At 42.3% G+C, this 17,236-nt stretch overlaps 1 protein-coding gene across 12 annotated transcripts in view; it reads right to left on the bottom strand.

Moving 5' to 3' along the window:
* The window catches only part of MAST4 (microtubule associated serine/threonine kinase family member 4), a 632,006-nt gene that overhangs the window by 122,977 nt on the left and 491,793 nt on the right, over positions 1-17,236 (bottom strand). For all 12 annotated transcript variants that reach the window (XM_056541555.1, XM_056541557.1, XM_056541556.1 and 9 more), the window contains one exon: positions 9,375-9,463. In XM_056541555.1, the coding sequence (XP_056397530.1) occupies positions 9,375-9,463 (89 nt within the window). The remainder of the gene's footprint in view (positions 1-9,374; positions 9,464-17,236) is intronic.

Below are 17,236 nucleotides of genomic sequence, written 5' to 3'. Positions count from 1 at the left end.
GGAGGCCCCCAAGAGTTGGCCGGTCCAGCTCGGTAGGGTCAGACAACAATTCACTATAGTGTATTGGGACCTAGGTTGGGTTCACATAGCAACTGAATCAGTATATCTAGCCAAAACAAGGAGTGAAACAGACACTAAGAAAATAAAAACAATAATGGAAAGATTTGGCTAAAGATACTAACCAAAATACTACATGAAAACTATACTTTATGGCCAGCATATCCAGTTAGATCTAGACTTAGCTGTCAGATATGTGACCTATGGATTTCCATTGGAATCTTTAAGAATTTTGAAAGTGGGGAAAAAATGAATTGGACAAAATAACTAAACTGTTTCTGCAGATATACTTTAAGAGAATCAGTCACAATGAAAATGCAATCTAATCAATCAGCATCATCTTATAAAGCAAGAGGGGCTGAAAAGACTAATATAGATCTTTGTGGGAAAATCTTCAGCATAACATGTCATTTATGGATTTAAACCTCTGATCCTTCCATGCTTAGGAGTCCAGTGGGTGGTGACACTATCTACTGGACTCCTAAGAATAGACAGATCAAGGATTTTAATCAATAAGTTACATGTTATGCTGGGGGCGTGGCTTGATGCTGAGGAAGATGGCTGCCTGATCCCTGAGCTCCCACTCCCCGTGGCTGTACATTTGCTATATTAAGCTCTTTATGCCCTCCGCCTGATGAGGAAAGGCACCCGGCGCAGACGGAGGCACCCACCTGCCTGCACGGATCCTCTTTTCCCCCCTGGGAGCCTTGACAAATACCTCCATCGACCATCCTCCTCAGCCCCGGGCTCCCCGCCTGTATCTCCGGGTCCTGTGCGCTGCCTCCACTCTCGGTCTGTGGGGGCTGCCTCCAGTGCTACCCCACTAAAAGACTCTACTGATGGCCGGCAGGACCCTCTTCAGCTGCTGCTCTCACAGCCGCCATCTTTGGAGTCCTCCAGTACTTGCTCCACAGACCAGGCGGAACTGTTGCCCGACGCTCGGGAGCCGAAAATCTCCTCCACCTATGACAAGGCTCCGGTGAGTGAGACACCTGCCCCGTTACCACCTGGGCACAGCTCACCGCCGTCCCCTCTGCAGTCCTCATTAGGCCCTTCAGCTCTCCTTCCCCCTGAGAGCGGGCGGCCATCTTGAGCAGTGCTGGTGAGGGGAACCCCTTCATGCCCTGGGATCTCTCCCTCTCCTGGCCGTTCTACCTCCTCCTGCCTGCAATTTGATCCCCTGCAGTCCTCCCCTGGGACCTTGAGGACTGGCCTGCTGTACCGTCCCAACCTTCTGCACCCCTGCAGGGTGTCTCATCTGGGGTCTATACTTCTCCCTTCAGTACTCCTCCTAAAACCCAGAGGACCATGTCTGCTATAAAGCCTGCTGCTGGAGCCCTCCAGGCTGTACCTCTGCAGGGCCCCTCTATCGATTTACGGGCTCTTTGGGTCACCCGCTCTGTCCCTGATGCCTAACCATGGGATACCTGTCTGGACTCTGACCTGGACTGTTTTGGGGTCCCTGCTGCCACCCCTATTCCGCCAGACATGAGTCAACTCCCCTCACCAGATTCATACCAGGGAAGACTTTAAGGCCCTTATTTCAGATCTGCATGCCACGTTGGTAGCAATATTGAACATGATCTTGGGTGAACCCCCATCTCACAGGATAAAGCTGGACCGGGCCCACAGGGATCTCCATCCTTGCCCCACCAATGCGCCCCCTCCCCCCCCCCCTAGAGATGTAATTTGCTGTGTCGCTGACTTCCAGCTGAAGGAACGGATTAAAGTGAAATCGCGTTCTCTCAAGCCCTATGACTTTGATGGAGCCCCCATTCAGCTGTTTCAAGACCTATCCTGGATTACATTATGCAAGTGACGGATGTTGCAGCCTCTACTGTCATCTCTTTGTTCGTCCCAAATCCCGTACAGATGGTCCTTCCCGTTTGCCCTTCAGGCACGCAGTGAGGGACGCTCTGCTGTGCTACGCTCCTTTGCTGACCTCCGGAACTCTGTGCTGCCTTGGATCTACCGGTCCCCAAACTTACGGACTGGGGCCTGACTCCTCCAACTCCTCCCTTGCCTCCGGTGCGGCAACCTGTCAAGGGAAAATGCTCCCAAGCTGGTAAGAAACCATCCTCTCCGGGCCACCGAAGTACCCCCTCTGATCCTCCCTGAGGGATCCCTCCGGGACTCTGGCTTTTAGTTTATTGAATTATTTCGGGATTCATTGTCCATTTACATTCCTCATCCTACTATGCATTGTGCTTGATTTGTTAAGTTTTACATGTGCTTATTTTAAATATGTTATTTTGCTATTGTTTTAGGGCTGCTCCCTTGCCTGGCCTCAGGGTGGGATCCTTCTTGTGTTGGGTAGACCTTTCTGTTGCGTTCTTTTACTTCCCCCTTTGAGGCCATGGCAACTGAAGGACTGTTAGTGGGATTTTTTATTATCCTGTTCCCTTGTACCTTTCCGGTCTCCTCTCTGGCTTATGAGCCATTTGTTTGCTTTTGGTTATGTTTTCCCCTTGTGTTCTCTTCCCTGTGTCTTTGTTTGTCTGTCCGCTAGTCTCTTTTTTCGCCTTTTGTATTGTCGCTCGCTGTTTATCTTCTCTGGTGTTTTCTCTTTTAGTCAGGTTTGGACGGCTGTCGCTGTGGATCTCCCGACTTCCTCTACAACCCCTGAGTTCTACGGGCTTTCTTCAAGGTCTGAGTGAGTACCATTCTGCATTTGCACTTTCCCCACCTCTTTCCTCTCACGGCTAAGTGTGTCTCTCTGAACGTAAAGGGCCTTAATTCTCCATCTAAGCGACGACTATTGCAGATAGAGTGGATTTCCTTGAAGGCAGATATTGTTTACCTTCAGGAGGCGCACTTTGACAAGACTGGTACTTTCCAATTTCTTCACCACATCTACCCTCAGGTCTTTTTAGCCTCTACAGACAGGAAGGTTGCGGGGGTAGATATTTTAATTTCTAGGTTTTGTCCCTTGCAGGTCTCCTCTTCCTGTGCGGATCCCTGGGTTGGTTTGTTATAGTTGAGGGCTCTATGGGGGGTAGGCAGTTGCTTCTCTGCAATGTTTATGCTCCCAATACCTCTTAAGTGCCTTTTTTGTGACGGGTTTTGTCCCGCCTACATAAATACCCCCCTCCGCATGGCTCCTGGGGGGAGATTTTAATCAGATGCGACGCCGTCCCAGTTGCGTGTATCTACGCTTTTTCGGCAATTGGTTCGTTCGGCCTTGTTTTACAACCTCTGCAACATTATACACCCTACTGATCGCTCTTTTCCCTTCTATTCTCACCCTCATAAACTTCACACTCGTATTAACTATTTCTTTGGTAACCGCCCTATGGTCCGTTTGCTCTCCTGTGCCTCTATAGAGCCTATCTCTTGGTCTGATCATAGCCCTATCCTTCTGTCTTTTTCTCCTTTCACCACTTCTCGTCGTTGTCACTGGCATATTAATAATTCTTTGCTGAAATCTCCCCCTTCCTGGGACTCGCCCACAAATCGGTAGTCCGAGGTCATTGTATCGCTTTGGGTTCACGATTGAAATGTGATGCTCTGTCTCGCTCCCGGGAACTCTGCTCTCAGATTGCTAGCTTAGAAGCCCTTCTGCTGTCCTCCCCTTGTCTATCGGTGCTGAGGCGCCTGGTTGCTGCTCGGTTCATGCTAGGTGATTTAGCCCTTCATAAGGTAGAACATCAATTGCTGTGTGCTAAGCAATGTTCCTATGAAAAGGGTAACAAGGCTCACACTATGTTGGCGAGACGCCTGTGGGACTGAGCTACAGCTCAGGTTCCCTCTGCTTTAAAGGATCCCTCTGGCACTCTCCATTATCACCCTGAAACTATTTCTCGCTTGTTTTTCGATTACTATTCTAAGCTTTACTTATTCCATCTCAGCATCTCTTGGACCCTGGAGACCGTGATGCAGTACTTAACTCTTTTTTCTCTCAGTGTAGCCGTCTCTTTCGGCAACTGACCGGGAGACCTTGAATTCTCCCATAACTCTTGAAGAACTCTCAGAAGGTCTAAAGACCCTCCCTGCGGGATGCTCTCCGGCTCTGGACGGATTCACCTACCTGTACTATAAAACTTATTCCTCTATTCTCTTTCCTAAACTTGTTCCTCTTTTTAACTCTTTCTGGGGGGGGGGGGGGGAGGCATTCCACAGTCTTTTCTCTATTCCTTAATTATGTTGATTCCCAAGCCTGGTAAGGACCCCCATGATTGTTCCAGCTATCAACCCATTGCCCTTCTTAGCTCTGACCTGAAACTGTTCTCCAAGGTCCCGGCGAACCGCCTTTGCTGCTTTCTCTCTACCCTTATACACAAGGACCAGTTTGGTAGTGGATCTTCTAGATCTGGTTAATCAGAGGTCAGACCAGGCGTTGGTTCTAAGTTTGGACGCAGAAAAGGCCTTTGATAGGCTAGGTTGGCCGTTTCTGTTCGCTACCCTCCAGAAGCAATTTCCTCAATGCACTGCAGGGTCTTTACTCTTCTCCCACGGCCTCTATTAAATTACCTCATGCTTCCTCTCCGACCTTTTATTGTTCAATGGCACTAGGCAGGGATGCCAGCTCTCCCCCCTGATTTTTTTGCTTTGTGCATAGAACCTCTAGCTGCGATGATCCAGGGGGACTCAGACATTTCTGACATTACCCTTCATGGTAGGGAATTTAAGATCTATCCATTCGCTAATGATGTCTTGACAACTCTCACTAATCCCTTGCTGTCTTTACCTGCACTGTATAAAACTCCTCCATTCCTATGGTCGTGTTTCAGGCTATAAGGTTAACCCCTCTAAATCTGAAGCCTTGCCTCTAAATCTCCCTTTCTCCTTGATCTCTCTCTTACGGGCTAATTTTTCTTTTCAGTGGTCTCCTTCCACCGGCTTCCTATGGCGGTCATGATGGCCAGTAAATTTATGGGAGGGTGGGGGGTACCTGATGTTGCTAAATATTACTGGGATGCCCATTTACGCCACCTGGCCACGTGGTCTACCTACCATGCTTACAGTAAATGGATGGAAGTGGAGAAATTGTGGCTTACTCTGATCCACCCTAACTCCTTTTAATGGGCTTTCCCACCCCCCACCCCTACATGTTCTCTCTTGGGCCCCATGTCCTTTTCTCATTATGTATGGAGCTACTGTTCCAGACAATTTCGGCTTCTTTCCTCTTTCTCTCCTCTACAATCTTTTCTCTATCATCCTAATTTTCCTCCGGGGCTAACTTCTGGTATGGTTAGAGAATGGGGCTCCAGAGGTTTGTTTTGCTGGGCTGATGATGTTGATCCCCTTACTTGTTCTCTTCTTCCTTTCGACCAGCTAGTTGCTCGTCGGGATCTCCCTTCTTCTGAGGATGCCCACTATATTCAGCTTCGCCATTATCTGTCCTCTAGACAGGGCTCGCTGACTGTGTCCTTGCCCATGGGTTTCAAACAGATGTAGAGGCAGTCATCAGGAGAAGGGGACTCCTCTCTAGCATTTATTCTTTCTTGCTCTCTCCTCCAGATGGCCCTCCTCCTTCCCATCGCTATATGAGCCGTTGGGAGGAGGCTCTCAATACTACTGTCTCAATCCCGCAATGGTGCATAATTTGGGAGCTTATGGCTTATAAAGAGACACAATTTAAGATGCTCATGGACTGGTACCATACCCTGGTACTTTTGAATAAACTGAACTCAAATATTCCTCCTCAATGCTGATGTTGTGCTGTGGGCCTTGGTACTATTCTACATATTTTATGGTCATGCACGCTTATAGATAACTTTTGGGTGCAGGTGCAGAAGCTAGTTCACTCAGTCCTAGGTGTTTTAGTCCCTTTAGACCCCATGGTCTTCCTCCTGCACCTGTCTACCAGGGTCCTATGGAAAAAGACATTTAAGCTTTTTATGCACAAAGTACTCGCGGCCAAGACCCTCATCGCCAAACATTGGAAACAGACCTTGCCTCCAACGGAAGGCGATCTTATTGCCTGCATTCGTGAGATTCGCTCCCTCGAATATCTCACTGCGTCCCTGAAATAACACTATTCCCTTGTTTCTGTCCATATGGGATCGGTGGGACAGATTCACTGACAGCCAGCCTCCATGACCCTGTTTCTTTTGTGTCTTTTCGTCCTCGTTTGTCTCTATGTGTTCCTTCCTCTCTTTTCTTCCCTCTCCCCCCCCCCCCTCCCCTATATTTTGAAATTCCTTATTGACTATTATTTTATGATGGTTTTCCCCCCTGACATTTGCTTGGACTTATTGTTCTTGCTCTATCATTTTTGCCTGATGGGGATTTGTATACCTTTCTTATGACGTTCTCACCTCTGTCATTCTTTACTATGGTTATTTTGTTCTTGCTGGATTTGGTGATTTATTTACCTTGTTTGGCTATACTGTGTTCTTTGTTTGTATGAAAACTTTAGTAAAAAAAAAAAAATGTTATGCTGACTATTTCCCCACAAAGATATATATTAATCTGCTCAGCTCTTCCTGCTCTATAACATGATGCTGACAGATTAGGTAACATTTTCATGGTGACAGGTTCCTTTTAAGAATTCAACTTTTATTTAAAGAGATATTCCTGTTTCAGCAAATCAATATTGTTTGTATAATATAAAATGTTACAATTTTCTATTTCAGATAAATCTGCCTCTTAGCTCCATATCATTATTTTTGCATCTGTTCCTTGAATATCTGTAAAACACATATCACTCAAGTCCTTGAATAGTGTGACCAAGGTAAAGAAATATTTATTTTCTGAAGTGGTTATAGAAAACATTCAGCTGCCAGAAAAACTGATGGCATAGATATCGTGTCCCTATTTCTCGGGCATTCTCTGCCAGTTTTCACAAATATGTTCCAGATCAGAACAGTTACACATCCGTCAAAACTCACCGCAAGCCACAACATTGAGAGAGGATTGTTTACCACAAAATTGATTCTAGAGCCTGAAATGCCAAGTGGTCTGGTTATGGATCATAAACTCTGAATTGAAAATCTGTTTTTAGCTCTTCACCGTCCAAAAGGTAAAGTTTGCCAAAAACTCCAGCAACCCTGAACATCATTAACATTATAATGTGAAATCTAGCGCACAGCACTGTAGAACTCCAGCGAGGGCAAGTGCCACTTCCTAAAACTAAAAAAAGTTACTCTTCATATCCAAAAACAATCAATCAATGGGTATGCACACACGTGCCTATTTTTCTGCAGATTTTGTTTCTGATTTTCCTACCTATTAACCCCATAAGGACTCAGCCCATTTGGACCTTAAGGACTCAGACAATTTTATTTTTACGTTTTCGTTTTTTCCTCCTCCCCTTCAAAAAATCATAACTCTTTTATATTTTCATCCACAGACTAGTAGGAGGGCTTATTTTTTGCACGACCAGTTGTTCATTGTAATGCCATCACTCACTTTACCATAAAATGTATGATGCAACCAAAAAAATACTATTTGTGTGGGGAAATTTAAAAAAAAACAGCAATTTTACAAATTTTGGAAGGTTTTGTTTTCACGCCGTACAATTTATGGTAAAAAATGACGTGTTTTTTATTCTGTGGGTCAATACGATTAAAATGATCTCCATGATTATACACTTTTCTATTACTGTTGCACTTAAAAAAAATCGCAAACTTTTTAACCAAATTAGTATGTTTAAAATCTCCCTATTTTGAAGACCTATAACTTTTTCATTTTTCCGTATAAGCGGTGGTATGAGGGCTCATTTTTTGCGCCGTGATCTGTACTTTTTATTAATACCTTGTTTGCTAATACAAAACTTTTATTACATTTTTTATAATTTTTTTTTTTTGGAATAAAATGTTATAAAAAAGCAGCTATTTTGGACTTTTTTTTTTACGTTCACGTCGTTCACTGTACGGGATCATTTACATTTTATTTTAATAGTTCGGATATTTACGCGCGCGGTGATACCAAATATGTATATAAAATGAAACATTTTTACACTTTTTGGGGGTAAAATAGAGAAAATGGGACAATTTATGTTTTTATTGGGGGAGAGGGTTTTTCACATTTTTTCTCATTAATTTTTTTACTTTTATTTTTACACTTTAATAGTCCCCATAGGGGACTATTTAAAGCAATCACTCGATTGCTAATCCTGTTCAGTGCTATGCATAGGACATAGCACTGATCAGGGTTATCAGTGATCTTCTGCTCTGGTCTGCGGGAAGGCAGATCAGAGCAGAAGACTCCCGGAAGGCAGCAGAGCCAGGTGAGGGGACCTCCGTCTGCCGTGCAGGATGATCGGATCGCCACGGCAGCGCTGCGGGCGATCCGATCATCCTGTTAAGTGACCGCGATGCTGCAGATGCCGTGATCGGTATTGATCACGGCATCTGAAGGGTTAATGGCGGACATCCGCGGGATCGCGGGTGTCCGCCATTACCAGCGGGTCCCTGGCTGCGATCCACAGCCAGGACCTGCCGCGCATGATGCTGGCATCGCTCCGATGCCCGCGGTTATGCTCAGGATGTAAATGTATGTCCTGGTGCGTAAAGTACCACGTCACCAGGACTTACATTTACGTCCTGCGTCGTTAAGGGGTTAAAGTCAATGGGCAGGAAAATCAGCAGCAGAAAATATGTAGCAAAATATGCACATGTTTGAATGTACCCAAAGAAATAATTTTACGTATGCAGATTATTTGGGTGATCCAGGATTAAAGAAAAAACATACCTGCTTTTTTTCTGGAATCAGCACCACTATTGTTTCCAGTTTGTGTTTGTTGTTGCAGCTGAGTTCTATTAATGCAAATAGAGCACGCTTGCAATACCACACACAGCCTGAAGACCGATGTGGCACTGTTTTTTGGAAGAAAGAAAGTATGTTTTTTCTTATTCTGGATTACCCCTTTAAAGTCTTTAGTAATCCAGATGTCACAAAGCCTTTTATTTAAATAAGGGCTATCATTTGGAAAAACTTTTGACCCGTCCTAGCAGCATGTCAAAAGTTTTGATGGGCAGGGGTCTCAGTGTTCAGACCTACACCGAGCCGGAAGAAGTTTGTACTCTCTACTGACACCATGTCAAGTGATCGAGACAGTCTCATAATGTAAGTCTATAAGCATGCCTCGATCATGTGACATAAAGGCAAGGAGAGTGCGGCAGACTGTGGAGGTCTGAACACTGTGGAGGTCTGACCCCCGCCAATCCAAACTTTTGACAGGTCATGTCAAAAGTTTTTCGTTAGTGACAGGTACACTTTAAGGCCTGATAATAATATGGATAGTCATGCCGTCTGTTTTATTCACCTTTGTTTTCACAAACTCTTGTGTATTTCAGTTTTTTTTGTTTCTTTGTTTTTTATAAACATTAAAGATATAAACATAAAGACTACAAAAATAATGCTACGCATACCTGTATGAGCAGAAAGTGGAGAGTGGGGTCGGGGGAGAGCCGGGGATTGGTTGTTGCCGATTAAACTTTTCCTGTTGCTCGTCCGACAACTAAGGAGAAAACAGAGAAAAAATATTTTAACCACTTTGTTTTCACATTATAATGCTAGAATACTGTAGACAATTATATCTATAGCACATAACCTACTTTTTCATAAAACATTGAAAAAAAAAAATCTTCAACGACAATTATTGTAAAGGAATGGCCATCCCTGCCCATCCATGGGCTGTGTCTGATTCTGTAGTTTATCATGATTCAAGTGAGGTAGAATGATAAAATACACACCAATACACACCATAATACATGATTTTCTTTTTTTTTATTGAAAGCAGCACCATACAATACCATGTCTCAATTTGAAATCAATGGGGGCTGTTTTTGTTTGAAACTGTGCATTTTTTATGTATAAAATTGCTGCAATTTTTGGGTGTGTGAACATGCTCTTAAAGTTTACCTATCAATCAGCAAAAAAACAACCAGGTTGGCTCCAGCTGTTGCAAAACTTCAACTCCCAATGACGGGTTACTCACCGAAATCAATTGGTTAGGTTCTGCCTTATACTTGTAATTAGCTTTATTCCTAATGTGTCCTAGCATGCATTGGAGGCAGGGAGCCAGCTGAGCTACCCCGATTCCTCCATATCCCCTCTAATGCCCCTTCCCCTTCCATATTATGCTAATGAAGATCATGGGTGAACTATCTGCTCTCTATGCACTCACCCGCAGCACCTCATTAGCATAAAAATGAAGGGGCGGGGGTAACAGGGGAATATGGAGGAGACAGGGAAGCTCTGCCAGCCGGCTACTCACCTCGAATGCGTGCTGGGGCGCAATAGGAATGAAGCTGTTTACAAGCATTACACAGCACCTAACCAATGGATTTCAGTGAGTAACCCCTCATTTTACAGCTCTTCACTATAACCCAGTATTAGGGTTTAGTGCAGGTGAACTAGCTGTCAGATTCTCTTTAAGAAAAAAAAAAGTTATGGTTTGAACCCACAAGATTTGTGGCTTTTAAGGGTGCTATCACACTCCACTTGCCTAGTGATCAGACTTCATGCTACCTAAGAGACAAGTGTGCCCAGACGATTTGCCCGGCCAGGACAGCAGTCTATGCCATCCCCTCATGTATAATCAGCAGCACGTTTCCTTGCTGAAGTGCCAAATCTGCATTGGACAATGAAGACCAAGATATATTTTCAATTGCCACTTCAGACCAGAGCATAAATATTTCATGGCCTATGCAAATCTTCACACTGTTTTGCACACCGACGGCAATGAAGAGCAGTGACTTATCAAAAACATGATTATCTGGTAATTACAGATTTAATTGTTGAGAAACATTTCACATCTGTGTCTTTTATTAATGGGAAAAAACAACAACAACCTGTACCCAAACATATCAAGTTATTAGAACTATTGTATATGATCACTGTCTGTATGTGGCAGCTTTCAGCTGTGGATAGCATGATGGGAAAAACTAAATTAGACAATAAGACGCTGAATGGTATTTTATTGTAGCAGAGTGTTTTTTTTTTTTATTACTTTACTCAATTTAATTTTATGTGGCAATCCCTTCTTCCCTTAATCTCTCCCTTTATTTGATCACCTTTTGTCTTCTATTCAAACAAACACTGAAAAATGCAATAAAAAGTCTTCTCTTTTTGTTGTAGATCAGCCACTATCTTCCTACGGCTAGGATCACACGTGTGTTATGTTTTTTTTAATTGTTCTGCTCCATCAAAGGAGCAGACAAAAAAAAAATAGCTGTGCCGGATCCACTGCACGTTGGACAACAACCATGTTCAATAGACGCTATTGACTTAAAGGGTACTTGCTACGATTTCTCGGAAATGCTTACATGTTTCAGAGAAATCATAGTTTAAAAAAAGTTTGTAGAAAAAAGAATAGTGGCAGCTGTCTGTGGATCACTTCTTATCTTATATCATAAGTGCAGTAAAATACATGCAGCGGGAGGACACAACGTAGGACATCGAAAACAGCCGTTTCATGTGGCAGTGCGCATAATACAGTCGGCCCAAAGAAGTGCACACTGATGACCTCGCTCCCGCTGTCCCACATTGTGTCCTCCCCCTGCATGTAATTTACTGCACTTATGGAATAAAATAAGAAGTGATTCATAGACAGGCGAGTGCCACAATTATTTTTTTTTCTACAAACTTTGGATGTGTGGACTGTATTGGAAGCAGATGTTAAGGCTTGATTGGCTATGGAAAAATGCACAGTGGAAATATAGACGTGCATATAGTCATTGGAGTGGATCTTTGTGCTCTGCCAGTCCTGAATGACTTGCCTCTCTCTTTACACAGATAGAGAGACGTTTCGCTCATAGCTGGCGGGGCAGAGAGCAGCAGCCGGGACAACCCCATAACGTGTTCTGGGTCCTCGCTCCCTGTCCCTGTTTCATGCTGCCCACAGTGTGGGTATGATAAAACAGATAAAAATGTTCACTTAATGGATTGGTCAGGTTTTTGTCATGTGCCTGGCATTTTATCAAACATAATACTGCATCATATTGAACTGTTCTGCCAGGCATAATTTAGAGGGATCTGTAAGGAACCTATCAAAACCTCCAATGCAGAACCTAGTCTTTGTCTCATAATTCTGAGTCAGGCTGGAAAACAACTGGCTGCAGAAGGAGCCTCCCCCCTCTTCCCTGTTGACAGCAGGACCCTAAGTTTGTTAAATTATGCATCCTTAGCCACTGCAGTCCAAAATGGCTACCTTCTTTATTTATCAGGCTTATATTACTGTGACTTGACATTTTTCTAAAGTGAAACATTCTATTTTGTTTAATTTTCTCTTTATATTTTTTTATGTGGTTCAATATCTGTAGCGTTTTCATAAGTATCTTAAAATAAAGTTTGGAAGGGGGCAAATTGAAGGTTAACAATCGGTAATAATTGGATCATCACGATTTTGATAAGTCGCTGCTTTTCATTGTCGTCGTGTATAGCAGCATCAAGATTTGCATAGGACATGAAATATTTATACTCTGATCTGAAGTGGCAATTGAAAATATATCTTTGTCTTCATTGCGGATCTGGCACATATGTTGGAAAACGTGCCTTTCAATAAACATGAAGCAAAAACAGACTGGGCTTGGGGAGAGCTGTCCTGGCAGGGCAAATGGTCTGGGCAGAACAGTCTCTAAGCTAGCATGATTACTACGTAAGTGGAAAATAATGGACCATGTGCCCTAATTGTAAATTTCCAACCTCTGCCAGTATACACAAACCTAAGAACTTAATTCTATGGTGGACCTGCTTTTTTTTTTCTAGTTTTTCTTTATTGATTTTCATTGAGCTGGAACTTTGAGCCATGACAAACCTTAGGTAGCATAGGCGGCAAATGGAAAGAAAACTTGAAAGCTCAGTTGAGTTTAAAAAAAAATAGTTTTCCACCAGAGTACCCTTTTAAGACTGGCTCCATAATATATTCAGAACATGTATGGACTCCATGTGTTACCAATACAGGTTCCAAGCACTCAGCGTTATCTGCAGAGTCCACTTGACAAAATGTGCATCAACTTTGGTTGTTGACTTGAACCTTTTATCAGTATGAAAACCAATACCATTTCCTAGGTTATTTTTCAGTTTGACGTCATTTTGTGTTTTATGGACAGTAACTACAATAAAATAAAATTGCTAAAATCAAACTGAAATATATAAAATGAGTATTTATAGGATGCTACCATTTACAGTAGATATAGAAAGGAATATGTTTTTCTTTGTGTGTTTGCAATATGCATACTTTAGTCTTAATAATCGATGGTGCCACTTGCAATAAAGATAGATAGAGCCTGTAAATCTCATGTGCTTTTCTGTGAACAGCTTGCAGACATTAGATATACCCAGAAGACTTGTCATGAAATGAATCTCTGTAAACCATATGGGATCATATTAAAGAAAAAGATTAAAAAATATTCTTGTTTTCATTTTAATGCACGTCTCTTAAATGGGATCATGCTTTAGAGGGGGAGGAAACAAACAAACAAAAAAAACCATACAAATGATAATACACATTGTACACACACAGCTGAGGAACTGGCAGACAATGTGCCCTTGAAAAGCTAAACTATTTGCAATTTTCATCTCAATTTTTTAGAAATATGAATTCTAAACGTAATAAAACGCATGACTTCCCATCCAGATAAAGAATACAGAGCACAGGAAAAACAAAAGAAAACAAACAATACAGGACCTAATATACACTTATAAGTAGACAGTGGCCAAAAATACATATCCCAACAGTCTCCCGAATCTGAAAATTCTCCATATACATTACTAAACATCTACCTTGCAGGCTCCTGGAAAATCATATTCTTATGATTTTGTTTTACATAGGGTGCATTCACACCACGTTTAGCTAATACGGTCACCGGATCCGGTCAAAACCGGATGCTACTGTATCCCCGCCGGACCCGGCGCGCATCTTATTTATTAGAATAAGCTGATGGTGTCAGATAGCGACTCTGGTTGGCTCATTTTTGCCCCGTAACCACTTTTGTGGCTGGACTGAAAACAGTGGTTCAGTCCGGCACCAAAACTGGACATGGGGCAAATATGAGCAGACAGCCTTTGGCAGTCCAGGCATTCTGGGAGTTGTAGTTTTGCAACACCTGGAGGCACCCTGGTTGGGAAACATTGGTGTATGCGTTATAATGTTCTGCTTGATTCATTTTAATATAGCTTACTATGTTATGCAGTGGTCTCCAAACTGCAGCCCTCCAGCTGTTGCAAAACTACAACTCCCAGCATGCTGTTTTGCACAGTTTGGAGACCACCGGTGTAATGCATAGTACAACCAGAAATATGACTGTGCCATATTGTTACATTAGAGGCTTTCCTATCAACAAGAAGCCATAGTGATGCCTGTTTTTTTTTTGCCCAAAACTGTAGCACATTATTAGGTCCCGAAAACCTGTGCAATGTGTGCTTATTGTTTTCAATGAGAATACGTCACAATTCACAGGGTTTTTTTTTTAGCGTGTATTTTCTATACGCCAGACATGTCACATATTCTGAGGATGTATGTTGGAGATACAAGATGCCAACTGGCTTGGATAGATAATAACACAGTCTGAAAGTCTTTAAATACATAGCAGAATACATAGCAAAATCTTTACTGTGTATTGCACGGGATACTTTTCCCTTTCAGAAAAATGAACAGTGTGTACTTACCCTAAGCCTAGAAAATGTTTTGTAAATGCAGTGTCTTACCCAGAGACGTAGCTATAGGGGGTGCAGTGGTAGCAGTCGCACCGGGGCCCTAGTGCCTAAGGGGGCCCCTAAAGCACATCTGCTCCATAAGAGATCAGTATTATAATTGGCACATGGGGCCCTGTTGCAGATTTTGCATCAGGGCTCAGAAGCTACAAGTTGTGCCCCTGGTCTTAACGTATACAGTGTGGCCAAAAAGTATTTAGTCAGACACCAATTGTGCAAGTTCTCCCACTTAAAAACATGAGAGAGGCCTGTAATTTTTATCGTAGGTATACCTCAACTATGAAAGACATGATGAGAAAAATAAAATCCATAAAAACACTGTCTTATTTTGAAAGAATTTATTTGCAAATTATGGTGGAAAATAAGTATTTGGTCACCTACAAACAAGCAAGATTTCTGGCTCTCACAGACCAGTAACTTCTTTAACCCCTTAAGGACCAAGCGTTTTCTGTTTTTGCACTTTCGTAAAGGAATCAGTCATTTTACCCAAAAATCTACGGCAAAATGGGAATAAAAATCATTGTACGACAAAAATTGAAGAAAAAATGCCATTTTGTAAATTTTGGGGGCTTCCGTTTCTATGCAGTAAATTTTTCAGTAAAAAGGACACTTTATCTTTATTCTGTAGGTCTATACGCTTAAAATGGTATCCTACATATATAGGTTTGATTTTGTCGTACTTCTGGAAAAAATCATAACTACATGCGCAAAAATTAATACATTTAAAATTGTCCTCTTCTGACCCCTATAACTATTCTATTTTTTCGCGTACGGGGCTGTATGAGGGCTCATATTTTGCACCGTGATCTGAAGTTTTTATCTGTAGCAATTTTGTTTTGAACAGACTTTTTGATTGCTTTATTTTATTTTTTTATGGTATAAAAAGTTACCAAAAATACGCTATTTTGCACTTTGGAATTTTTTTTTGCGCGTACGCCATTGCCTGTGCGGTTTAATTAAGGATATATTTTTATAGTTCGGACATTTACGCATGTGGCGATACCACATATTTATTTTTATTATGTTAATATATTTTTTATGTGGAATTTGGGAAAAGGCCACATGGGGGGGGGGGGGGGGGGGGGAACCTAGTGAATGACCTGCAGAGAGCTAGGACCAAAGTAACAAAGGCTACCAACAGTAACACACTACACCGCCAGGGACTCAAATCATGTAGTGCCAGACGTGTCCCCCTGCTTGAGGCCAGTACATGTCCGGGCCCGTCTGAAGTTTGCTAGAGAGCATTTGAATTATCTAGAAGAGGATTGGGAGAATGTCATATGGTCAGATGAAACCAAAGTAGAAATTTTTGGTAAAAACTCAACTCGTCGTGTTTGGAGGAGAAAGAATGCTGAGTTGCATCCAAAGAACACACGACTGATCTGTGTAAAGAAAACAATGAATGGGGCCATATATCGTGAGATTTTTAGTGAAAACCTCCTTACTTCAGCAAGGTCATTGAAGATGAAACGTGGCTGGGTCTTTCAGCATGACAAGGGTCCCAAACCAACCACCCGGGCAACAAAGGAGTGGCTTCATAAGAAGCATTTCAAGGTCCTGGAGTAGCCTAGCCAGTCTCCAGATCTCAACATCATAGAAAACCTTTGGAGGGAGTTGAAAGTCCATGTTGCCAAGCGACAACCCCAAAACATCACTGCTCTAGAGAAGATCTGTACTGGGGAATGGGCCAAAATACCAGCAACAGTGTGTGAAAACCTTGTGAAGACTTACAGAAAATGTTTGACCTCTGTCGTTGCCAAAAAAAGGTATATAACAAAGTAGTGAGATGAACTTTTGTTATTGACCAAATCAATAATTAGCAAATACATTTTTTAAAATCAGACTGTGATTTTATGTTTTTTTTTTCTCTCTTTATGTCTCTCATAGTTGAGGTATACCTATGATGACAATTACAGGCCTCTTTCATCTTTTTAAGTGGGAGAACTTGCACAAAGACTGTCTGGGCATGCTGGGAGTTGTAGTTTTGCAACCACTGGAGGCTCCCTGGTTGGAAAACAGTGCTGTATGTGTTTAAGTTGTCATTTTAGCACATTTTTTTTTACAATAGTAAGTTAAAGGCAGTGGGATGAAATTCAGAACATAATACATTTATGGCCATTACTACTTTATTTCTAATTTTACTATTTTAAGTAATTTTAAAGGCAATCTGGATTATTTTCCTTCAAACATTTAAAAGGCCAAAGGAAAATTGATGCTAAAATTGATCCCATAGTTGTCAATGGGATCACATTCAAGGCATTCAACATGCCTTCTTTCAGTAAATCTGATTGGTAGCTATGGGCAACTCAACAACTTTTCCTCAGGGCAGGTTTTGATAAATTTCCCCCTATTACGACCAGATACTGATACATATTCTTTTTTTTTTCTAATCAGATTAGTTTTTTTGTGCATTTGTATGGAGGGCTACAATCTCATCTGGACTGTTTTCAACAGCCTTTTGTGATATGCTTTACAGCAGGACCCATGCATGGACCATAGTCAACAATAGACAGGAGCTGTCCAATTGAGATGAATTAACAATGCTACTGGGTCATTCTACAGGGAGGAGGAAAAT

Source organism: Hyla sarda, chromosome 1 (genome assembly GCF_029499605.1).
Source record: "Hyla sarda isolate aHylSar1 chromosome 1, aHylSar1.hap1, whole genome shotgun sequence".
NCBI classification, from domain to species: Eukaryota; Metazoa; Chordata; class Amphibia; order Anura; family Hylidae; genus Hyla; species Hyla sarda.
This window is presented reverse-complemented; position numbering and strand designations above follow the sequence as displayed.